Source organism: Mustela putorius, unplaced genomic scaffold (assembly GCF_011764305.1).
Source record: "Mustela putorius furo isolate JIRA1106 unplaced genomic scaffold, ASM1176430v1.1 tig00000785_pilon_pilon_pilon, whole genome shotgun sequence".
NCBI classification, from domain to species: domain Eukaryota; kingdom Metazoa; phylum Chordata; class Mammalia; order Carnivora; family Mustelidae; genus Mustela; species Mustela putorius.
Window position 1 is genome coordinate 9,921,949 of NW_025421480.1, and position 26,289 is coordinate 9,948,237.

The following is a 26,289-nucleotide window of genomic DNA, read 5'->3' on the forward strand; positions in this document are numbered from 1 at the left end:
AACCCACTGGGAGAACAGTTTAACCGATCCATCATTTCTGCAGATAGGACCAGAAATGAGTGAAGACTAAAGCGATTGCACTTGAAATCGAGCTATTCCTCTTTCCCACCATTTTAACTGATAAAAAATTATAATCACAAGTCATTATAACCGTTTATGAGGATTATCAAGAAATATTCTATTTTATATACAGTGATTTTAATTATATGATCATATTACTTTTATTGCAGTCTAACCCAAATATAAATTCATTAAATGCGCCTAAAATGTACATCTGCCATTAAGATTTTAAAATTTTTGATACTTGAGTTAAACCTATTCTCTGTCCTAGGCAATAGCCCTTTGAACTATTTGAAGACATGCTGTGTATAGTTTGTCCTCTCCTTCTTCATGTTAAGGTAGCACTTGTCCTCCTCTTCCCAGCCCCCAGGAACTGGAAACAAGCTTAGTCTCCCGCTCTGCTGTGCCTTCACAGCCCTGCAGTGTCCCCTGTGAGCTGGAAGGTTCCTCTGAGATTAGCTAGTCACACCGAAGCAGAGAGGTAGAAACAGCAATGGAATCAGTTTGTTGAGGCTTATTTATTTTTATTTGTCAGTTTTTTGATCCCTAACTAAAATTCAAAATACAAAAAATACTTGTTCCTTTTAGTGTTGGAAAGAATGTGTGAAGTCTACAATTTGTTGAACTGTTAGCCTTAACCTGATCTTCAGGAGTGGTTTGTGTGTGTGTGTGTGTGTGTGTGTGTGTGTAAGAGAGAGAGAGATGGGGGTTGTTGTACAGTGGGTAAGAATATGTGGTGTGAAAAATAATATCATTTTCAGTTTATTTTATATTATTTGATTCCCATGAAACTTATTTGTTTTGGCAGCTGCCTTCCCTTATAGCATTGTGTTGGAATTTGGCACGTGGTATTCACTAAGCTCTAGTTTATTTCAGTGTTGTACATTTTAGTCAATTTCCTAGTGATAGTAGATGTTGAGTTTAAATTCCAGAGCAGAGAACTTGAAAAGGAATGTATAATATACAATCACTTGATACAGAGTTAAAAAATACATGTATTTATTTGGCACATGTTTACTAATGTAACTTTTTCAACTGACAATATTATTTGATTTCGGATCTTAGAGTATGAACTGTATGGAAATCATTGATAATGTTGGTATTTATTTTCTTACAGAGAGGAAAAAGAAAAATGGATGACTGAAAAAAGTTTTATTTGTTACATTGTCATATATTAAAAGTTGTATTTCTTTTTCTAGGTTGCTGTAGTGAAACTAAAAAATGCAGATAAGGTATTTGCCATGAAAATATTGAACAAATGGGAAATGCTGAAAAGAGCTGAGGTAAGATCCTAATTATTGGAATATTTAAATAATGTTTCAGAAATAATTTTAGAGATCTATAAAATTATAAAGCCAATAGATCCTTAAATATCATTTAGTAACATTGTACCTTTGGTGGCATTATTTTTAAGACCTAAGACAAGTTCCACAATTTACAATTGTGATATAATGATGATAAAAGTTTTAATTCATAAAAAAATAAAGTTATACTTCCTGACATTTAGCTCATATTGCCTGAACGCTGGATGTGGGGCTTGTATATTTATGTGAAAAGGAGGTATGGAAACCAGTTTATTTTATAGGAAGAAATTTTGCAATAATGGATTTCCAACTTGACATAACTCGTTTATATTATTCCATATTTATCTATGTTGTGCTCAAAGTGGAAGTCAGCAGGAATTTTGAATGTGCCCTTTAAGAAGTCTCTCTCTCGGGCACCTGGGTGGCTCAGTGGGTTGGGCCTCTGCCTTCGGCTCAGGTCATGATCTCAGGGTCCTGGGATCGAGCCCCGCATTGGGCTCTCTTCTCAGCAAGGAGCCTGCTTCCTCCTCTTTCTCTCTCTGCCTGCCTCTCTGTCTACTTGTGATCTCTCTCTGTCAAATAAATAAATAAAATAAAATAAAAAAAAGAAGTCTCTCTTTCTCTCTCTCTCTTTTTTTTTTTTTTTTTAAAGATTTATTTATTTGACAGAGATCACAAATAGGCATAGCTGGTATGGTCTGGTTGGAACTGACATTACACATAGATTTGGGGGGATTCTGGGGATCTCCTGCCATGGGAGATCATGGTGAGTGGCCAGATGGGGTAGGGCACTCAGGGGCCTCAGGGTGGAAGTATTTTAGTATTTGAACTTGTAGGAGGATAAGACTGTTGCATAGGCTCAACAGTAGCTCTGGAGGTTCGGAAGATCTCTCTAAGAAGAAATTAGCTCTTCGAAATCTTTCTTTGACTCCGGGCCACCTCCTGCAGGACATGGCCTTGGGATTGTAGAGCTTCTGCAACTGAGGCAGACCGTGAGGGAGCTGACAGCGTTGTCAGCAGCTGGAGCAACAAGTCTTATTAGTAAGAAAGAGTAAATAAATCTGTTCTAATTGTTTCATGGAAATCATAATTGTAGTCCATTTAGTGTTTCAGCATTAGAAGTTTTAAAAATTGAGTTAAAGTTTGCACTGTTTTCTATGAAGTTGGTATGTTCTGGAGAATTAGAAGAAAAAGGAAGGATCACTGGGTTAGCTTTCATTATAGAAGAAGTGGCAAAATTGGAGATAAAACAAGGAATTGGAAATTAAATTATTTTGTTGAATTAACATTAGTATATATATTCCCTTTCTGGGATGAGATGGAATAAATGTATTTCTTCCTATCCCTCCCATTAAGAACAGTTTTAAAGACCCTGGACATTATATAGAAAACAAATTTAAGGAGATTCTGCAAGGCAGAGAGGAGGAGGTGGACTTTGGGGCCTGAGAAGCAACACTCATTCTGTGAAGCCTGTATTATTCCCATAGAAAACCTGAAAACCTGACAGGGGCCATACAGAGAAAATTAAAGGCCAGAGTGCCTCATGAGCATGATACAAATAAACTTAACAACATGTTAGCAAATAGAATTCAGCAGTGTGTAAAAAGACTTGTGGGTACAACATGACTGAGTGGGTTTTACTTCAGGGACACAAAGCTGGTTCAGTATTTAAAAGGAGCTCTCCTTAAACTACCTGAAGGAGTGCATGTATTGCACGGAACACTGGGTGAGGTACATAAACAATGATTTTTGAAACACACACAAATAAAATTAAATTACATTAAAAAAAACTGCTTAAAACTTTCCTCTTTTAGGAAGAAATTCGACACTGAAATTTTTGCATAGAGCTTCATTTTGAAGTAGAGTGGAATTGTATTTCTGTGCTTTAGTTATCAAGTCCTTTTTTAAACACATGTTTAAATAGGGTTTTAAATAGAATAGAATTTTTTTAAACATATGTTTAAATTCTGGCCATGACTTATCCAGCTTTGGAAAACTGAGCCTATCAGTGATGTTTAATAACTTACAGTTAAGCAGCGAAATGTCTTGATTTTTGACCTATGCATTGTTGATGCTTTAAATACTTTTTTTTTTTTTTAAGATTTTATTTATTTATTTGACAGACAGAGATCACAAGTAGGCAGAGAGGCAGGCAGAGAGAGAGGGGGAAGCAGGCTCCCTGTTGAGCAGAAAGCCCGATGTGGGACTCGATCCCAGGACCCTGAGATCATGACCTGAGCCAAAGGCAGCGGCTTAACCCACTGAGCCACCCAGGCACCCCGATGCTTTAAATACTTTCTCAAAGATCTACCCCTGACCTGTTGGCTGCATTTATTTCCATTTAAGATATATCACAAATAAATGATTAGTGAGACATGCATCATTGGAAGGTAGCGGGATACCCTCTCTCTTTCTGTACCTGGGCGGCTTAGTTTTGCTAACTAACTTTATGGGTACAGAGGTCGCTGTCACTGCCCGTTTATCATTCACAAACTCTGTCAGTGCGTCAGCAGTCCCTTCCCTTCTTCTGATCTGTGACAGCATCTGAAGAAGCTCTATGACCTCCAGTAACCCCTCATACATATTTATTACATTTTCATCTATTTAGATACTCTGTTTTTAACAGGAGGATATTAAAAAATGGTTTAAAAGGGGAACCCTCCTGCACTGTTGGTGGGAATGCAAGCTGGTGCAGTCACTCTGGAAAACAGCATGGAGATTCCTTAAAACGTTGAAAATAGAGCTACCCTATGACCCAGCAATTGCACTACTGGGTATTTACCCTAAAGATACAAATGTAGTGATCTGAAGGGGCACGTGCATCTGAATGTTTATAGCAGCAATGTCCACAATAGCTAAACTCAGGAAAAAGCCTAGGTGTCCATTAACAGATGAATAGATAAAGAAGATGTGATATATATATATATATTGCAGCCATCAAAAGAAATGAAATCTTGCATTTGCAGCAATGTGGATGGAACTAGAGGTGTTATGCCAAATGAAATGAGTTAGTCAGAGAAAAACAAGTTATATGATCTCACTGATAGGAGGAATTTGAGAAACAAGACAGAGGATCATAAGGGAAGGGAGGGAAAAATGAAACAAGATGAAAGCAGAGAGGAAGACAAACCATAAGCGACTCTTAAACTCAGGAAACAAGTTGACGGTTGCTAGAGGGGAGGTGGTGGGGGGATGGGGTAACTGGGTGGTGGACATTGGGGAGGATATGTTCTATGGTGAGTGCTGTGAATTGTGTAAGACTGATGATTCACAGACCTGTACCCCTGAAACAAATAATACATTATATGGTAATAAAAAAATTGTTTAGTTTTTTTTTCTTAAAGGTATAAGTAGACATTATTATAGCCTTTATCTACATGGAGTGATGAACCTTGTGCACGTGCATCATGGTTTGGTTAATATCGATCTGAAACAGGGTTTCTCAGCAGTGGCACTTGTGACATTTGGGGCCAGATGATTCCTTGTGGACCCTTGTGGGGTCTGTCCTGTACTTTGTAGGATGTGTAGCAGCCTCTTTACAGTAGATTGTTGTTACCCCCACATCCCCGGTTCTGATGACTGAGGACAATGTGACCTATTGAAGCAGAAAAGGACACAATGCTTTACATCTGAACTCAGTATCTGAGGCATTAATAGGGATAGTTTAACACCTAAGTACTTATGAATAGAGTCATATGATGTCTAGGATTTGCTTCAGAAAAAACCTTGTACGTGTACACATGTGTATTCTTATGCATGGGAGGATGGTATGTGAAAGGTGCTGGACAGGAGTTGGACGGGTTGAAGGGGAGGGGGTGTTGATGAAGCAGGATTGAACAGTAACATCATTGTTGAAGTTGGTTGATGAGGATGTTGTAGGGAGGAGGGGGTTGTATTCTTTTCTCTTGTATGTGTTTGAAGTTTTAGGTCACAGTTTATATATATATTTTTTTAAATTTATTTTGTCACTGAAACAGTTTGGAATAGATGAGAATGTACTAATGTTTAATCTGTTGACAAAATGTCTTTAGAGCTTTGTTGACTTTGGAGTCCCTAATCAGATGTTTACTAGAATTTAGCTGGAATGTCTGTGAGATTCCAGAAAGCTGTCATAATAAGATAGTCAGGAGCAAAGAGTCTTTTTGGCTCTGACCATCTTTACTCAGAACCATTAGCAGCAAATGAAAATCGTAGGTCACTTAAATTCTAAAACACAACTTAGCAGTGAGTGTGTCAAGCGGTTCTCTTTTACTGCAAAAGTGAACCAAAGCATAATGATGTTGATTTTAATAATCGAATTGTCAGGTCAACCTGCCCATTTATTTGGTTTAAGGTTTAATTGTTTTTAAATTTTTCTCTGGTGCTATTCCGTGCATGACTTTGGAAGCTTCATTTGATCAAATAAAATTTATGGGAATACATGGAAAAAATTAAGCTGCCTAATTAGGGGATGTTAATGTTAATTGTTTTGTATATCTTGGTTATTGAGTTTGTTTTATGGCAAATAAGTAACTAAGCCCTCCCTGCCTGTCAATCGAATACTGGGTGATGGCTTTTCAGCGTGCATGGACATGGTGCAGCCGTTAAGAATTAGGTAGTAGGTGAGTCTCTACTGGTGTGGCAAACTGTTCAGTATATCATTACTTGAAAAAAAAACACGTTACAGAGCACTGTGATCTGATTTGTATAAAGAAAAGAAAAACGAGGGGAAATGGGGTACCACACGAATATTGTGTGTGTGCATGTGCTCGCGCATGCTTACAGAACATGCTTACAGAGACCCAATTTTCTGAGAAGATACTTTGCAGTTATTGATGGTGACTTCTGGACACACAAGACCGTGTGAGTATAGGGTATGACTTAGGAGACTTGGGTTTCACTTTACCTTTCAGTTCTTCTTGAACTTGCTGACGTAGTAGATTTTTAAGTTAAAACTTTCAAGATTACAGATTATAATGTATTGTATAAAATTAGTATTTTTTTAGCCACATATTTCTAAGTATCTCTGGATGTACCTTTGTAATAGTGAAAATATGGTCTCAGAATAAATTAAAACTTTTACAAATCAAAAAGGAAAAGACAGTTCATTAGAGAAAATGGACATAGGGAGCGAACAATTCAGAGACAAAATTCAGATGTCCTGTAAGCATGCGTGGAGCTGTTTATCTCTATGGAGAATTGGGAATATGTTGATGAAAAAAACATTGAGGTGTGGTTTTACACCCGTCGTATTGACACATTTAAGAGTCCAGTAGTGCCAAATGCAGTTGAGGATGTGGGGCCGGCTGAGGGAGATTTCTCTAGTGGGGTGAGGACAGTGATCCGTACGCAGGAGACAAAGTTGGCTATGTCCAGTCAAGTGGAAAGTGCTTATAGCTAGCATTTCAACTTCTAAGTATATGCCCTGGAGAGGCTCTTGTACATTTGTACAAATACATTCATTGCAACATCATAAAAACAAGATTGGAAGTAACCTATGTTTTCCTTGTTGGTTTGTGTACATAAATTCTGGTATATTCAGACAAGCAAATGCCATAGCAGTTGAAAACAGCCATCACTGAGTAAGAACTAATCAAATTGCAACAGGGTAGATAAAATTGTAACATTCATGTAAACTTTCAAAATGTAAAACAGTTGTGGTGTTTTGGACACATACATGTGTGATCAAAGCACATGAAGGGAAGAGCCTAGTATGCCCTAGGAGTATTCATTTTACCAGGAGGAGATAGGGAAATGTATAAGGAAGAGGAAGACTACAATTTACTTCTATTTTATTTCTTAAAAATAAAAAGAACAGAAGTAGAGATGGCAAAATGTTAATGTTTATATTATCTAAATGGTAGGTTGGACTGTGGTCATTAAATGCATGCATGCTTTTTTTCTGTTTTTCTTTTTTTTTTTAACTAGTTAATAGCAGTATTTTTTAATATAAAATGTTTTCAAGTGTACTATTCCCATTGTCCACTTTCTGTGGGTGCTTGACTAGTTGAAAAGTCATATCAGACTTTTCAACTAAAAGGATGTATTCCTTTTCTAGGACTGGAAGTATAATAAACATATTCCTTTTCCAGGACAGGAAGTATAATAAACATTTTCCTTTTCTAGAACTGAAAGTATAATAAACACATTAAGCCATTGTTTGCATAATATATATATACATATATATATATAAAGTGTCCTCTGATTAAAAAACATCTTTGTTTTTCCTTTTCAGACAGCATGTTTTCGTGAAGAAAGGGATGTATTAGTGAATGGAGATAATAAATGGATTACAACTCTGCATTATGCTTTCCAGGATGACAATAACTTAGTAAGAATCATTTTTTATGTTTCTACATTCTTATTAAATTTTTATTGGCAGAATTTAGCATTATGCTCTTTTAAGCATTTTTAAATGTAATTTTTATTTAGAAAACCACTGAATTTCACAGCGTATAAATTGTGTATTTAATATGTCCCCCAGCCCTGGATAATTTGATAGCTTCCTACTAGAATTTTTTATGCTTTTTAATAAGCAAGTCCAAACTAAATCCAGACATTTAAATTCTGTAAGAGGTGCTCAGGATTTTTCTTTTCATGGTTTTCCCAATATATTTTATTTGTAATAGTCTGTCACTGCTGGATTTACATATTTTTCAAAGTGGCCACGTGCTGCTTGAAGTAGAGAGCCACATGTAAAATTGAGGCTGCGTCTGATTTTCTATGGACATTATGAACCACGTGATGGAAGAAGCTGGGAACAAGGTCAGAGGAAAATCGAAATCCGAGAAGTGCTACTAATTGAAGATTGAAGGGGTAAAAAGAAAGGAACAGGAAATGAAGGTGGAACTCACCATCACTGGGCCTACTGTTCAAGGCTCTTCATCTTCGAGCCTGAATTTTCATTTCATGGTTTTTTAGCATACGTGTGTTGAATTCCTGCTGTGTGCCAGATACAATACTGTGTATCGGGTTATAAAATTGGTAAGATAGGGGGACTTCGGTGACTCGGTTGGTTAAGCGTCTGCCTTCGGCTCATGGTTGTGATCTTGGGGTCCTGGGATCGAGCCCTGTGCTGCAGGGCTCCTTGCTCAGTGGAGAGTCTGCTTTTCCCTTTCCCTCTGCTAGTCTTTCCCACCCCCCACTCATGCTTTCTCTCTCTCAAAATCTTTAAAAAAAAATTAATAAGATTTCTTACTCATGTGATAGCTGTTTATTGGATATGTGCCATCGGCTAGGCACTGTTTTCTAGATTCTGGAGATTCAGGAGTAAGAAAGACAAAGGATCTCTCTTCTTACTGTTCCAGACAATAAATCCCAAATCAGGCAAATATTATTCTCAGATTATTTCAGATGAAGAAAGTATAACATTTATTCAAACGAGGACTATTATAAGACAAATACAAATTAGCTAAAGCAAGAAGGGAGAAGTGGCAGAGAGGGCTTGGTGAGCCAAAGTGTGGAGATTGAAGCTTGTTTTGTTCACACCGATGGAGGGTCAAATAAGGGGCTTGGAGATGGGGATGGAGAGTTGAGAGAGTCCCATCATATAGCACCTTACACGTGTTAACGGTAAAGAAATGAGACTTTCACAGCCATGTTTCTCAAAACAGTGGGGTTTTTTGGGTCATGGAACTCTTGGGTATTTTTTAGAATGACTTTCTATCTGTAAGCCTTGACAGTGAAGCGTAGAGAAATGGAGCGGCTGGTCTCTTAGCTTCTTCCTTCTGCCTTCTGTCATGCTCACTCAGGTGTCCCTCACAGAGCCAAGTGTGAAACGGCTGTTTTAGGACCTTGCGGAGTTGTGGCGGCAAGGGACAAGAGGGGTGTTTGAGGGACAAGAGGAAGCCAGTGTGATCACAGCGGCAAAACGGCAAAACGTCAGGAGTACAGAATGGCGCTTCCAGAACTGTAGGGCGGTGCGCTGAGGAGTTTGGACCAATTCTGAGTTCGAGGAGGGCCTCAGGGGAGAGAGTGGGTGAATCGGAGTTTTCCAGCGTCTGACTTGGGGGATTCGGTGCTTAGCAATGGATGAATTGAGTTGGAAAATATATTTGGGAAGGGAAAATATAGAGCAGAGGGAGGGTGATGGGTTTAATTTGATGTGCTTTGGGTTTGAGTTGTCATGTGACCCACGGAGGGGGTTAGGGCTCCTGAGGGTAAACAGCATTGCATCGCCTAGGCAGTCCTTATTTTCTGGATCAGCCACCTATGGCCTGCAGTGCAAATTTGGCTCACCACCTATTTTTGTACAACCCAGCTAAGAATTTTCACATATTTGAAAAAAAAAATATTTTGTGACATGTGTTATAAAATTCAGACTTCAGTGTCCATAAAATTCTGTTGGGACAAAGCTGTTCTTGCTGATGTGTACCTTGTCAGTGGCTGCTTTTGCACGATGACGGCAGAGTTGGCCTCATGTGACAGCAGCTGGCCCCGTGACACGCAGACACTGCATGTGTGTGTTACTCTCAGTGGGCTCAGCGGCCTACAAATTTCAGTGACAGTTAACAACTTGATAGCATTTCTGATGGCGTACGTCTTACGATCCTGTGACATTTTATTATTCATGTCATTAATAGCGCACATGCAGACGTCACCGAGTCTGCTTTGCAGTTCCAGCGCAGTGCGGGCGATACTGTTAACAAGTTAAATGCCAGCCTGGTGTGCCCGGGCTGCTGCACCACAGCGGGCCTGCTGGACCGGCCAGCGTCCGTGGTGCCTTCCCAGCTCTCAGGAAGGCAGCAGTCAGGAAAGTAAAAAATACAAAACAGTATCTTTTCACTGCAGAACTTCTTCACAAAAACCAAAATGAGCTCTAGTGAGCTTCTGAGTGGCTCGTTTGTTAGCCAGGCAGGAAGACCATGTACCAGCAGTGAGTGAATTCAGTCACGTTTGACTGCTGCAGCCAAAGGAACATGTTCACAGAAAATAAACTTGTCTCACAGTATTCGCCTTTTGGGGGAATGGTTGCTTCAAGAATGGGGAGTGTTGGGAGCATGAGCGGTTGTTCTGAAAACCAGGAAGTGATTCTGAGCAGTCGCTTTTGGCTCTTGAGGTAGAAGAGGTTACAGGTCCTGCTCTTTTGTTGTGACCTGAGATGGCGTGCTGAATTTGTGGTCCTGAGGAATCAGCCTTTGCTAATACTTGGTGTGGGACAATTACAGCCAATCGTATTTTCAGAGACGTTGAGGAAACCCTAAGTTGCTACAACCTGCCTTGGGATTTGCTAATACGTATTATAAGAGAGAGTGGTGAAAGTGGGTGTGGAGTAGGAAGGGGCTTCATCAGACAGACTTACAAGTTATGTAAAAATATCAAGGGCCCAGAGCCCATGGATATTCATTGTCTCCTTAATCAGCAGGTAGTTTGCAGCAAACACTTGAATCCATCATTTGTTACTGAACCAGGAATATCACTGGTGGACTTCATTCAGTCTTACGGAAACGAGTGTTACCATATCCATGAATTTTCGTCAGAAACCAAAGCTGAATGTCCTCACTTGCTCTTTGCTCAGCCATTCAGTGCTTTTGCAGTGTCAACATTTTGTTGCAGAGGGCCAAGATCGAAACATTTCTGAACAAAAAACGTCACCCTCACCCATTAGTATAAAATATTCAATAGTTTTGAAATTAGCTTTTCCTGTAGACTTGGTATGTTTTAAAAATAAGTTTTGCCTAAAATTGTAAGACAAAACAGCACTTACATCCAAAACTTACACTCTGGCGAAGTCATTTTGTCAGCGAACATTGTTGGAATTGCAAGTCATGTCAAATTGCTTTATCTAATTCTCATGCCATCAAAAGTAAAAAGAAATGAGATCTCTATTTCCACACAGATTTGCAGCACATAGACCTTTTGAGCTCACACTACAGTTAGCAGCAGTTTCTGGGATTTGATGCATGTGCTAAGGAAGTGTCCATAGTTCAAAAACCCAGTTACCGGCAGGTGTGACCTTCCACCTAACCTTTAGTTACAAGTGACGAATCTGCAGTGTATCAACATGCACTGAACACAAGTATCAGGAGAAAAATCGAATAGCATTCTCTAGACGCCTTCCAAGTAAGGAACGTGCTCTATTAAAATTAAATGCTCACGAATTGATACCAGTAGCCGTCATTGCAGAAGACATTTTCACATGAAACACATAAGTGCTGACACTCATTTCAGGTCAGCACTTGCAGTGGAACATTACCGTGGATTCTGATGATGGGGAACACTGACTTTGAGCCCCAATGAAGCCAACGGTCGTACTCTCCTACCCCACAAAAAGAATTACATTTTTCTGTTAATACACTTGTATTATAAAACTCACACTCACTTATTATTTTATTTTTACTTTTGCCAATAAAATCTGTGGAAATTTGTTTTCTATCTTATTGTATATCTGGCTTTTTCTTCTGGGCCATCCACGCTTGAAGTGTTTACTATCTGGTCCTTACAGGAAAAATTGGCCTCCTCTTGTAGATAACGGTGAATGCTAGTAGTAAATGAGAATAACTGATGGGTGCTTGTACAGGGAGAAAAGTTTACCGAGAGAAGCCTGAACTGGAGGACCCAGTAAGGAGGAAACTAATGGGAATGGTCGAGCAAGAAAGAGAGTCCAGGTTCTATACCATGGAAATGAACGAAAGGGGAATTGGTCGTGGTGGAGGGAGATGGTTTCTCAGTCGTGTTAGACAGATTAGAATGGTTTTTGAAAAATAAACTGGAAATATTGTGCCTACACACAAATCCTGTATTTCAGCCTCAATGGAATACCGCCAGTCCTGGACATTGTCTGTACTCCTCTGCTCTTCGCCTTTATTTCTGTTCTCCCTGCTACCTCTCATGCCAGTGCCCATTCCTCTCAGTCGGCCTGTTGAAGTCCAGCTAATATACCAGAATTGTCTAAAAGTCTTCTCCAGAATTCTCAGTTGGAGCTAATCTTTCTCACTGTGTTTCAGCTCGACACTACATTTATTTTTTAGTACTGCCTTTAGATGAGTAACGTACATATATATGCATCTCTAATTTGGGGGTACAGCTTAAGAAGCTGTCTTTAGCTAAAATGTACTTAAAGTGCTGTGCAACTTAGTAGTCATGGAGCTTATCTGATTTCAGGCAGGTTCAGGGGTTCAAACAGTGTCATTACATTCCTTGTCTTTCTATCCTTTACACACTTGCAGAGTATGAGAGCGGGCTTCAGACTTCAGATCGTGATCGGTTGGTGGATCATAAACTCAATTTAGTGGTTTAAAACCAGCATTTAAAAACTTTAATAAGGGGCGCCTGGGTGGCTCAGTCGGTTAAGCCTCTGCCTTCAGCTCAGGTCATGATCTCAGGGTTCTGGGATCGAGTCCCTCATTGGGCTTCTCTGTTCGGCAGGGAGCCTGCTTCCTCCTCTCTCTCTCTCTGCTTACCTCTCTGCCTACTTGTGATCTCTCTCTGTCAAATAAATAAAATCTTTAAAAAAAAAACTTGAATAAAATAGAAAATGATGGAGTTCAAGCAAGCAATAAGAAGGATTATTGCTTCATGACATTTATTTCTTTTATAATATGTATTGAGTCATCATATAAACCGTGTTATTGTGGTTTTTAGTCAGAATTGTTTAAAATTCATGATGTAGAGCTTTTCACATGCTAGTTGCTCTGTTAAATTGAGAGGAGGGGTATTTGACTTGGATTTACCATACGTATGTAAGGTTTTGGGGATGAATATATCAATTCAAATATACTCTATAGGTTTGTCAGCAAAATTTGTAGGAGTAAATTAAACACAATCACGTACTTGGGTAGCAAATGTAGAGCAGTTTATTGTGATGGATTTTTGAAAGCTTTTAGGTAATAAGAACTTAAATCCACTCTTGCAGTGTTTTCTGTTGTAGGGAGGTGTAACTCTATAGAGTTACGGATTGCTTAAAAATCTGTATTTTGGGGCACCTGGGTGTCTCAGTGGGTTAAAAATCTGTATTTTGTTATAAACGTAGAAATGTATAGATGCAGAATAGTGTCCAAATACCAGTTTTTGTATAGCAAAATTTTGCCTAATTTTCATTGACAGCCTGACATATCATTCTCTCTCTTCTGAGTGTAGCCTTACCTGTTCCCTTTGCATTTGACTTTAGAATTAACATTTTCCCCCCCAGAGGCATTTCTCCATGAGAAATAGTCTCTATATACCAGTCATTAATTATATTAGACTAAGTGTTACAATGTAACTGGAGCAGGACTGAAATTTACTCATGTAAATTGCCAATTTTTCTTATTTTAGGGCAAGCTTGTGGTATGGTAGTCTCAAGAGTAGAACTTTTGAATTAACTTGGTTATCATCAAAGATTTGCTTTCAATATTTATAGAATATTAGAATATAAAATCATTTAGAAATCTTGGCAAGTGTAGTTTTAGATTCCAAAAAGAAAATTTTACTATACAGTTATTTTCCAAAATAATTATTATCTCTGATACCCCTGAAGTAGCCAAATAAGTAACACGGTCTGTAGTGTTACATGATTCAAGAGGCTGTGATGAATAATTGCACTTTGATTTATAATCTGCTCAAATATCTCTGCAGCCAGTTTGTGAAAAAATATATGGAATCATAGCAAACATGCATTTTTTTAACATTTTATTTTATTTTTCTTCAGTGTTCCAAAATTCATTGTTTATGCACCACACCCAGTGCTCCATGCAATCCGTGCCCTACTTAATACCCACCACCAGGCTCACCCAACCTGCCACCCCACGCCCCTCCAAACCCTCAGTTTGTTTCTCAGAGTCCACAGTCTTTCATGGGTCTGTGCATTTATTTGCTTGAGAAGAATTGGTGTAATTTAATGAATGATCTTAAAATGCAATTAGAATATCTTTTTCCTTAGGAAAAACTCATTAAATACAAACCTGCTTAGTTGCATCGACACGGTCACATAAAATTCTTATCACTTTGATATCATTTAGAATATTCTGAATCAGTGACATTTGTCTCTTCTCCATATTTACTTGTCCTCTGTTTCCTGTTTAGATATTTTATGCCGGAGGGGGGAAAAAAGCCAGGGAAATATTTAAAACAAAAATTTTTATTTCTTGAATTAGCATTTGTAAACTGTTTAGAGGATGAAAGACATTGGTTTATTTATTTTTTATTTATTTATTTTTTGAAAGACATTTAAATGTTAGTTTGTAGTTAGTCACATGAACTCCAGACTCTACTGGAATCCAGTTTGTGCTCAAGATAGAAGTTGTTAGGAGGAAGTAAGGAGGGATGAATACAGAGTGGGCTCTGCGGATTAACTGTTAATGTCTTTGACAGCAGGATGACTAAAAGAGCTTCCAGTTCTCCCTAAGAAGACTTCTAAAAGCATATCTGTTCTAGGAGATGGTCTTTCTCTGCAACACAGTTCATGTATTGTATGTTTTCAGATGTTGTCACATTGTTTTTTTGGAATGTAGTTTCTTACAAAGCACAAACTTTGAAATAAAGATTTTTTTTTTTTAATTAGAAATTCAGAGTTGGAAGTCTTACGGTATGTTCTATCCATACCTAGGGGTCTGTTTATTTTGGAGGGGTAAAAGATGGGTAAAGACTTAGTTTGTATCCTTATTTTCCTGGAGGTTCTGTACATACTTGTTATGTCATGGATGTAGTCAGCTTTTTTAACTGAGCACTGACTCTTTGAGTAAAAAGGAACCGATGTAAGGATCAAGATCCTGAATTCTGGCTTTCTCACTGTTTTAGGGTATGTTTGGTCAGATCCTTTGACTTCTTATGCCTCTGATTCCACAGCCAGGAAGTGGGCATAGCAGCTGTAATCCCTGCCTGCAGCATAGGGCCCTTGTGTTAATATCCCTGTACCCTCATTCTGTGACTCCTGCACTTTCCATGGTCTGGTCTCAGCTCTTCTTTTCATTCCTCCCCTATATGTGTACAGATTTATTCATATGTGCACCTGTTCTCATCTCGTCTTGGTGTGAGTGAGATATTTGCCTGTGACCTTTTGTCCCATCGCCTTGGCCTTTGCAGAATTTTACTCCACTGGTCAACTTCATTGTGACTAGCTCCTTTCCCCTCTACAATGCAGAGGTCTAGGTATGTAAAAATAAGGTATTTGTACCTTATGTAAACATAAGGTATATGTTACTACAGCTCGCTGTTGTCCTTCAGAGATCTCATGGGCATATTTATTTAATTACCCCGTTTGGTGACTGTGCAGGATTCCACAGAATGGACATGTTGGATGGATGCATTTAATGGTTTTCTTGGTGGGCTCTATTCGTACTGTTTCTGATCTGTTGCAGTTATCAAAGTGCTGTGCAGTAAATATACTTGCCCACATGCCCTACACTGTATTCCTAAAAGTGGAAATGCTAGATCCAGGAGTATGCACCTTTTAAATTTCAGTGGATACTGTGAAGTTACTTTGCTGAGCAGTTGTAGTAAGTCATCACGCCCAAGAACTCGGTGTTGTTTCAACTCACTATTCCCAAAATAGGAATGGTCTCTTTGCTAATCTAATGGGTATAGAATGGTATCTCATTGTTGCTTTGTTTTTGGCCATGTGTTAATTGGCTAGTTGTATTTTCTCTTAGGTGAATTAACTGTTAAGAGCTTCAGCCTACTTTTGTTGGATTGCTTGCCCTCTGCCCTCTTCTTAGCAGTTGGTGGGAGCTCTTTATGTTAGGATTGTTATCTCCTTGGCATATCTATGGACATTACCTCTCAGTCTATATTTTTCTTAAACTCATTTAAAGGTATCTTCTATTGGGTACTATTTTAAAGATAGTTTATGAGTAGGAGGTTCTTGCAACAGGTATGATGTATTACTGAGGAATCATAGAGAGCAACCGTGGCCCAAGAGCAGATCCAAGGTGTTTTATGTCTTAAATTATGATAAGGGAGTATTAGGGGAAAGGATGGATATTTTACAACTTGTTTTAGATATTTGACTCTCCATAAATAAGTGAATAGTTTTCACACCTTATACAAAAAGAAATTCTGGACGAATGATTGAATGAAGGAATGAAAGAACCTGATTCAGAGATTAGGATCTTTTCCATTTAGAGCTTGCAGCAGCAGTTTCTGCTTATTTCTGTCACGGTATTTATGTTACACTGAACTTGACCACTGATTTGTGTTTTCTTCTCCATAAGGTTATAAATTCCATCAAGACGGAGCCACGTCTTACTCATGTAGCACCTTGTTGTCTAGTGTGATGGTAGCGCATATTGGGTACTCCGTATCTGTGGAATTGTGAATGAGCTTCTTTGTCCCTCACTTGTTCTGTGCTCTATCTGCCATTCCAAGGAAGTTTTGTACAGAATAAAATATAATATGGCAAGCTCTTAACCCTTAAAACTGTAACAGTAATACAGTCAAGACAGGCCCAGGACCTGGATTAGGGTAGGGATAGTGGGTAGTGTAGAAATGGATGGGCTTCACAGACATTTAGTAGGAAGTAGACCCAACAAGACCTTGGTGATTTAGTTGAATGTTGTTCTGAACAAAGGAGAAAATAGAAGACGGACTTGCAGCCCTTAGAGATACTCGCTGGGATGTGTACAGAGAAAAGGAGCTCTTTTCCCTTGTGGAGTTTTTATTTGTCTGCTGTTTCTGATCCATTTTGTCTCCCTAATACCAAAACCAGATTGCAAGTGTAGTTCATTTTCAACTCCTTGCTTTTCTTTTGAGAATTTTGTTTTGTGTTTCTTGCTCATTGCTCCCTCCAGTTGCTGAATTCTGTCCTAGTAACAGCTAATTTCCTCTGAGAACAAGGTAGGGAAATAACATGAGCAGGCAAAGTCAGAACTCTGTTCAGCAGGCAGCCCGAAAAGGAAAACAGAATAATGATGTATTTATAATTTTTTTATGCTATCTCAAGGAGGTTTTGTTTACCAGAGAAGAGTTTCAGTAAGGCATGTGGAGAAACTGAAAAGGACTGGACCCAGGGGCTCGGGGTTTGTTAAGGGGAAGCACGTCATAGAATATGGATGAAAGTAGGGGAGAGACAATGACACAAGGAGCCTCACTTTTGAATGTGGCAAAAATGTTGAGATGACAGTTTTTTAGCAGTTGCCTGGTAGATGGTTATACTCAGACTGTAAGAACCTGGTGTGGCAGGCACGGCTGTTGCACATGTCAAGACAGGAAGCTTTTGATGGAGGAGACTTTTGTCTTTTTGTCCTCTGAGGTTTTTTTTTTCTCCTGTGTTTGGTACCAAAGAGTCCTGATTGGCACCTAGGGACTGTTTGTTGAAGGGGTAAGTTACATTTTATGATTTTCTATGTGTAAATGTTTGATTTCAGTTTCAGTAGGAAACTTTTTTATTTGAAAAGTTTTTGCATTTGCTGTTCTGCTCAGGGAACTTCTTCTTCTTTTTTTTTTTTTTTAAGATTTTATTTATTTGACAGACAGAGATTACAAGTAGGCAGAGAGGCAGGCAGAGAGAGGAGGAAGCAGGCTTCCCGCCGAGCAGAGAGCCCGATGCGGGGCTCGATCCCAGGACCCTGGGATCATGACCTGGGCCAAAGGCAGAGGCTTTAACCCACTGAGCCACCCAGGCGCCCCTCAGAGAACTTCTTTAAGATGGTAGCTATGGATTTCTTCCCTGCCACCATTACCACTTCTAGTGACATGTTTATGCTAACACTGTTCTGTTACATTAAATTAGTTTGCTCTAATCTTCATGATGGAGTCTGTTAAACATTAGGCCTAGTAAATAGAGCAAGGAAACCATAGACCAGGATTTGAAGTAGATTGTTCCTCTCATTTTCAAGGATTTAACAGTAAAATTAGTTTCTTTTATTTAACAGAAATTATACATGCTTATAATTAATTTTAATATATAGTAATAAGAATATGGATTTTCTCAAGACTCTTTAAATTTTAAATGTCAAGTTGGTGATCACTGAAGTAATATCTTTATTTGGTAATAAAATAATTTTAACTTCAAGGTGTTATAAATGACATTAAAATATCTTCTGTTTACTGTCCTTCATGCTGAGTGCTGTACTCTGAAGAAGGTATCATTATTGTAGGTCTATAGATGAGAAAGCTCTAAGAGACTAATTTTTCAAAAGCCGCTTAAAACCCAGAGTCAGAATTTGAATACAGGTATCCCTGACTACAAAGGCCATCCTTCCACTGTGTCTCTTTTTCACTCACCTTAAAAGAATATGTATGATGTGGTAAAACACGCACGTACATATGTGATGCATGTTTAGAAAGCCATCTAGAAAATACTGAAAAGCTATGAGACCACGGGTAATCTAACAATGCAGGGCTAATCCCTGTGAACATTTTAGCATGTACTCCTTGTCTTTCTCTTTTGGCAAACACACATGGTCAAGGAAGTCTCCATGTTTTCATTTTTGTCACACATTGTACTCTCTCAGTACTGCTTCAGTGATGACATTAGCTGTGTGGGTTTTCCACTCATCGGAGCGTCCTGTGACACCAGCAGAGCCCCCTGCAATTTAACTCAGTTCCGATGCTCTCTCTATCTGGAGACAACACCAGATCCCAGAGGCTAAGCGTTCAAGTCCTACAAGACTCCCTCCTCACCCCCCAGTTACTTGTGCTTCTGAGTCACAGAGCAGAAGTTCCCATGATCCACTCCTCAGAAACGGTTAATTTGCCAGAGCTGCTCCCCGGACTGAATATCCGCTGTAGGAAGGAGGTGCACAGGCACCCTGTGATGGAGAGGCGCAGAGCTCACACGCCCTCTGCAAAAGTGTGCCAGTTCTTCCAGCACCACTCGCCAAGGTTGCCCAGCTGGAAGCTTACCAAGCCCCATCTTCTGGGTTTTTATGAATGCTTCATTAGTTAGGCATGATTGATCAAGTCATTGGCCATTGATGATGGATTCAGTTTCTAGCCCTTCCCTAAATTTCCAACCTTCTAATTTTGGCTCCCTTGGCAGCCAGCCCCCACCCTTAGATTATCCAAGGGCTTTCCAAAAGCCACCTCATTAACATAAACACAAGTGTGGTTGAAAAGAGGTTTGTTATAAATAACAAAAGCCACCTTTGTCTTCTTCCTTAGGAGATTTTTTTAAAGTATTTTTTTTATTTATTTGAGAGAGAGAGCTTGCTTGAGCAGGGAGAAGGGACAGAGGTTGGAGGGACTCTGACCCTGCTCTATCCAGTGTTACAGGGTTGCAGGGATCTTGCCTCAGGGAGCTGAAGAATGAATCTCCCAGACACAAAAGGGTGAAGTGATGTGAAAGTTCATTAAGTGAAGGTGAGAACAGAAGGGAAAGAGAAAGCTCTCTAGAGTGAGAAGGGTCCCAAATGGTCTGCCACTGAGGGCTTTTAGGCAGGTCTTTTATTGAGAACTTGACCAGGGAGCTTGGGGCCTTGAGATTCTTGTGCCATCTTGGTCTGAACGAGGACAATCGATAACACCCTTACTGACTGACTGACTTTGAGGTTTGGTAATTTTCTTTCTTTCTTTTCTTTTTAAGATTTTATTTGTTTATTTGACAGAGAGATCACAAGTAGGCAGAGAGAGAGGGAACCAGGCTCCCCACTGAGCAGAGAGCCCGATGCGGGTCTCAATCCCAGGACCCTGAGATCATGACCCGAGCTGAGGGCAGAGGCTTAATTAACCCTAAGCCACCCAGGCACCCCGGTTTGGTCATTTTCTGTGATTCCCTGTAGCCGGCATAGAAAAATACTCCCTAACATCTGGGGCCAGGTGGTCTGGTCTATTCCCTGATCGCTTGTTCACTCTTTCAGAACCTAGCTAAGGGAGCCCTATCTTTTCCTGCCTACATCTGAGTCCTTTCCTTACTCACCAGGACCCTGGGATCATGACCTGAGCCCGTATGACTGAACCACCCAGGGCACCCCCACTTAGGAGATTCTAAGGGTTTTTTAAGAGCTCTGCCAAATATATATATATTTCATAAATATATATATTTCTTATAAATCATAATATCCTACACATATACCCATAACCATCCATATCTAAAATTAGTTGACTTCTATTTATACTTACCTAAGAAAAGTCCATTCCGCTATTTCTGCACTATCAGGAGTGGAAAGAGAAATATGTATATGATGGAAATTATTATATTCTCTATATTAGTGTTGACCCAAGTGCTGATTTGATAAATTGTTACCAGTCTAACTGGAAATAAGGAAAAGTTAATGATGATGAAAATGAACTTAACATAATAAAAGAATGTCTTATATTCTGAGTTACTTTAATCACTTTTGGAGAATTAATACATTGTTTCCTCAATGAAATGTTGATAAAACTGCAGCGTATTGTTATAGGTGATGATGCTGTTACTTCGCAAAACACAACAACAAAACAAGGGTAATCCTATCTTATTCCCTGCTTCAGGTTTTTAAATTTTTATTTTACTGCTTCCTGACATTTACAAGCCTTGTCATGATCATTTTATGCAACTTCTTGTAATTAACAACAAAAGTATTTGACCCAGTGCTATTTGACTTCGGGTTATATTACATTTATTAATTTTTCACCTTTACTTTTTATTGAGTCCTTTTTTTCTTTTCTACTTCTAGTACCTGGTCATGGATTATTATGTTGGTGGGGATTTGCTTACTCTGCTCAGCAAATTTGAAGACAGATTGCCTGAAGATATGGCTCGATTTTACTTGGCCGAGATGGTGATAGCAATCGATTCTGTTCATCAGCTGCACTATGTGCACCGGTGAGTAAGAGGCCACACAAGAATGGGTTCTGTGAGGGCCAGAAGAGATGTCTTTGTGGGAAAGTGATACTTTTGATGGCCATGGGGTAATTTTTTCTCTGTAAACTGTCTGACAGGGACAGTGATTTATTTAAAGTCTTCCTCACAAATGTGTGTTTGTATACAGTTTAAGATGAAATGAAAAGAAAAAAGTGAGCCTCTTTACAAAATAGTTTTTTATACAGGATTATTCTTTTTTTCTTTTTAAGTTTTTATTTAAACTCCAATTAACATACAGTGTAATACTGGTTTCAGATGTACAGTACAGTGATTTAGCACTTCCATTCCATGCACCAATAGGTGCATTCCTTAACCCCCATTACTGTTTCCCCCATTTCCCACACACCTCCCCTCAGGTGACCAGCAGTGTATGCTCTGGAGTTAAGAGTCTGCTTCTTGATTTGTGTCTCTCTCTTTTTTCCCTTTGCTCATTTGTTTTGTTTCTTAAATTCCACGTGAGTGAAATCATGGTATTTGTCCTTCTCTGACTTATTTTGATAATCAGAATACTTTAGCTCGCTTCTTATCGCTGAAAATGGTAAGATTTCATTCTCCTTTATGGCTGAGTAATATTCCATTGTATATATACACCACATCTTCTTTATCCATTCATCTATTGATGGACACTGGGGCTATTTCCATAGTTTGGCGATTGTAGATAATGCTGCTATAAACATCAGGGTGCATGTATCCCTTTGAATTAGTATTTTTGTACTCTTTGGGTAAATACCTAGTTGTGCGATTGCTGGATTGTAAGATACTTGCATTAACATTTTGAGAACCTTCCATCCTGTTTTCCAGAGTGGTTGCACCAGTTTGCATTCCCACCAACAGTGCACGAGGGTTCTCCTTTCTCCACGTACCAGATTATTCTTATAGCTGTTGACACAAGCTAAAAATTTCCTTCTGATATAAACAGCTCATAATAATTTATGTGTAATAAAAAAATTTTAAATGTATTGCATACTTTAAAAGGCAGTCTCACATTTTAAAAGGAGAGAGCGTAGGAAATGATCACAGAGTTACTGGTGAATGAATCATTCAAATGAGGAAAGCTTCGGGTTGTGAGACCATGAGAGAGAGTGACGAGGCGCTAGGAAGAAGCAAATGGAGGACCCGCCACTTCGGAGAGGGCAGGAGACATCCTCTGAGACGTCAGCACGCGTCCGAATGAGGCAGAGGGTTTGCTGTGACCCACTTTGATGGGTCTACTCCAGGGCTTTTGAATCCGTAGGGTGGGTGGGGCTGGGAATTGGCATTTCTGACAGGTTCCCAAGTGCTGCTGCTGGTCCTGTGACCAGACTCTGAGCCTGTCTGTTCAGTAACACAGCAGTGCCTGTTTGTTTTAGGTGGTGGTTGATGCACGTGATCTCTGTGAAGGACAGGAGCTCAGGTGGAAGAGAAAGTTTCTGTTTTAGTGTTGCTTTTTTTTTTTTTTTTTTTTTTTTTAAAGATGTGGGTATTTTCAGCTGATTGATTTACTTAGTACTGAACTTCTAGGACATTAGAAAAGGAAGAATATTTTGATTAAAAATTTTGTATTTAGGAGATTTCAGTTTGGCTACTGCCTATTCATATGCTTTCCCCTGTTGATACCTAATAGTCACAAAGGTTTTTTTAAAATAAAACCTAGAATATACTTTATAATATAAACCATGAATATACTTTTATAATGAAAATTATAAAACACAGTGCAGTTTTTAAGATGGTATTATGGTCTTAAGAGCAAATTATGGAATGAGAAAATAAGTGCTTTTGTTACAGGAACTCAAGATCCCAGCTGAGAACTGTCATTTAAAAATATTTTTTTCTAATTTTCTCTAAATTTAATTTTATTTTTTCAGTGTTCCAAGATTCATTGTTTATGCACCACACCTAGTGCTCCATGCAATCCGTGCCCTTCTTAATACCCACCACCAGGGTCGCCCAGCCCCCCACACCCCCCTCCAAAACTCTCAATTTGTTTCTCAGAGTCCATAGTCCCTCATGGTTCATCTCCCCCTCCAATTTTCCCCAACTCACTTCTGCTCCCCTTCACCCGTTATCTTCTGTGTTATTCCTTATGCTCCACAAGTAAGTGAAACCATATGATAATTGACTTTCTCTGCTTGACTTATTTCACTCAGCATAATCTCTTCCAGTCCTGTCCATGTTCATACAAAAGTTGGGCATTCATCCTTTCTGATGGAGGCATCATTGTATATATGGACTATATCTTCTTTACCCATTCGTCTGTTGAAGGGAATCTTGGCTCTTTTCACAGTTTGGCAACTGTGGCCATTGCTGCTATGAACATTGGGGTACTGATGACCCAGTACATCTTTTATCTTTGGGGTAAATACCCAGTTGTACAATTGCAGGGGCATAGAGTAGCTCTATTTTTAATTTTTTGAGGAATCTCCACACTGTTTTCCAAAGTGGCCGTACCAACTTTCATTCCCACCAACACTTATTTACTGTTTTGTTAATTTTGGCCATTCTAACTGGTGTAAGGTGGTATCTCAATGTGATTTTGATTTTAATCTCCCTGATTGCTAATGATGATGAACATTTTTTCATGTGTCTGTTAGTCATTTGTATGTCTTCTATGGAGATGTGTCTTTTCATCTCTTTTGCCCATTTTTGACATGATTATCTGTTTTTTGAGTGTTGAGTTTGAGGAGTTTATTTATAGATCTTGGATATCAGCCCTTTGTCTGTAGTGTCATTTGTGAATATCTTCTCCCATTCCAGGGTTTGCCTCTTCGTTTTGTTGACCGTTTCCTTTGCTGTGCAGAAGGTTTTGATCTTGATGAAGTCCCAAAAGTTCATTTTCACTTTGGTTTCTTTTGCCTTTGGAGACATATCTTGAAAGAAGTTGCTGTGGCTGATGTCGAAGAGGTTACTGTCTATGTTCTTCTCTAGGATTTGACAGATTCCTGTCTCACGTTGAGGTCTTTTATCCATTTCGAGTTTATCTTTGTGTGTTGTGTAAGAGAATGGTCAAGTTTTATTCTTCTATACATAGCTGTCCAGTTTTCCTAGCACCATTTATTGAAGAGACTGTCTTTTTTCCACGGAGTATTTTTCCCTGCTTTGTCAAAGATTATTTGACCATAGAGTTGAGGGTCCATATCTGGGCTCTCTACTCTTTTTCCACTGGTCTATGTGTCTGTTTTTGTGCCAGTACCATGCTGTCTTGGTGATCACAGATTTGTAGTAAAGCTTGAAATCAGGCAATGTGATGCCCCTAGTTTTGTTTTGCTTTTTTTTTTTCAACATTTTCTTAGCAATTCAAGGTCTCTTCTGGTTCCATACATATTTTAGGATTGTGTTTGTTCCAGCATTTTGAAAAATGCCAGTGAAATTTTGATTGGGTCGGCATTGAAAGTATAGATTGCACAGGGCAGTGCAGACATTTTAACAATGTTTATTCTGATCCATGAGCATGGAATGCTTTTCCATCTTTTTGTGTCTTCTTCAGTTTCTTTCATGAGTGTTCTGTAGTTCCTCAAGTACAGATTCTGTACAGATTCTTTACCTCTTTGGTTAGGTTTATTCCCAGGTATCTTATGGTTCTTGGTGCTATAGTAAATGAAATTAATTCTCTAATTTCCCTTTCTATATTTTCATTGTTAGTATATAAGAAAGCAACTGATTTCTGTGCATTGGTTTTGCATCCTGCCACATTACTGAATTGCCGTATGAATTCTAGTACTTTGAGGGTGGAGTCTTTTGGGTTTTCCATATAAAATATCATGTCATCTGCCAAGAGAGAGAGTTTGACTTCTTCTTTGCCAATTTGAATACCTTTTATTTCCTGATTGCTATTGCTAGGACTTCTAGTACTGTGTTGAACAAAAGTGGTGAGAGTGGCCATCCTTGTCGTGTTCCTGATGTCCATGGGAAATCTGTCAGCTTTTCCCCACTGAGAATGATATTTGCTGTGGGTTTTTCATAGATAGATTTTATGAAGTTGAGGAATGTTCCCTCTCTCCCTGTACTTTCAAGCATTTTAATCAGGAACGGATGCTGTATCTTGTCAAATGCTTTTTCTGCAACAATTGAGAGGACCATGTGGTTCTTCTCTCTTCTCTTATTGATTTGTTCTGTTACATTGATTGATTTGTGAATGTTGAACCACACTTGTATCCCAGGGATAAGTCCCACCTGGTCATGATGAATAATCTTTTTTATGTACTGTTGGATCTTATTAGCTAAGGTCTTGTTGAGAATTTTGGCATCCATATCCATCAGGAATATTGGTCTGAAATTCTCCTTTTTAATGGGGTCTTTGCCTGGTTTAGGGATCAGGATAATGCTGGCTTCATAGAAAGAGTCTGGAATTTTTCCCTCTGTTTCTATTTTAAGGAAACAGCTTCAGGAGAATAAGTATCATTTCTTCTTTGAATGTTTCGTAGAATTCTCCAGGGAATCCATCAGGCCCTGGACTCTTGTTTTTTGGGAGGTTTTTGATCACTGCTTCAATCTTGTTACTAGATATTGGTCTTTTCAGATTGTCATTTTCTTCCTGATGCAGTCTTAGGAGTTTATACTTTTTCAGGAATGCATCCATTTCCTCTGAGTTGCTTAACTTATTGGCATATAACTATTGATAATAATTTCTGATAATTGTACTTATTTCCTTGGTGTTAATCGTGATCTTTCCCCTTTCATTCATAATTTTATTAATTTGAGTCTTCTGTCTTTTCTTTTGGATTAGTTTGGCCAGTGGTTTATTGGTCTTATTGATTCTTTCAAAGAACCAGCTTTTAGTTTCATTAATGTGTTCTACTGTATCTCTAGTTTCTATTTCATTGATCTCTGCTCTAATCTTGATTATTTCCCTTCTTATGGAGTGGGTTGGCTTAATTTGTTGTTGGTTTTCCAGTTCTTTAAGGTGTAAAGAGAGCTGGTGTATTTTGGATTTTAAAGTTTTTTTGAGTGAGGCTTGGATGGCTCTGTTTTCTCCTTAGGACCGACTTTGCCGTATCCCATAGGTTTTGGACTGCTGGGTCTTCATTCTCATTGGTTTCCCCAATTCATGGAAACCAATGAAGTTTAAGTTCTTTGATTTCCAGGATCCAAACATTCTTGGGCAAGTTGGTCTTTAGCTTTCAAGTGTTTGAATTCCTTCCAGACTTTTTCTTATGGTTGAGTTCCAGTTTCAAAGCATTGTGGTCTGAGAAAATACAGGTAATAATCCCAATCTTTTGGTATTGGTTGAGCCCTGATTTGTGACCCAACATGTGGTTTATTCTGGAAAAG

At 38.8% G+C, this 26,289-nt stretch overlaps 1 protein-coding gene across 16 annotated transcripts in view; it reads left to right on the forward strand.

Annotated features, from left to right (window-relative positions):
• The window catches only part of CDC42BPA (CDC42 binding protein kinase alpha), a 329,361-nt gene that overhangs the window by 103,403 nt on the left and 199,669 nt on the right, over window positions 1-26,289 (forward strand). For all 16 annotated transcript variants that reach the window (XM_004756819.3, XM_004756823.3, XM_004756820.3 and 13 more), the window contains exons 3-5: window positions 1,260-1,343; window positions 7,579-7,674; window positions 20,855-21,003. In XM_004756819.3, the coding sequence (XP_004756876.2) occupies window positions 1,260-1,343; window positions 7,579-7,674; window positions 20,855-21,003 (329 nt within the window). The remainder of the gene's footprint in view (window positions 1-1,259; window positions 1,344-7,578; window positions 7,675-20,854; window positions 21,004-26,289) is intronic.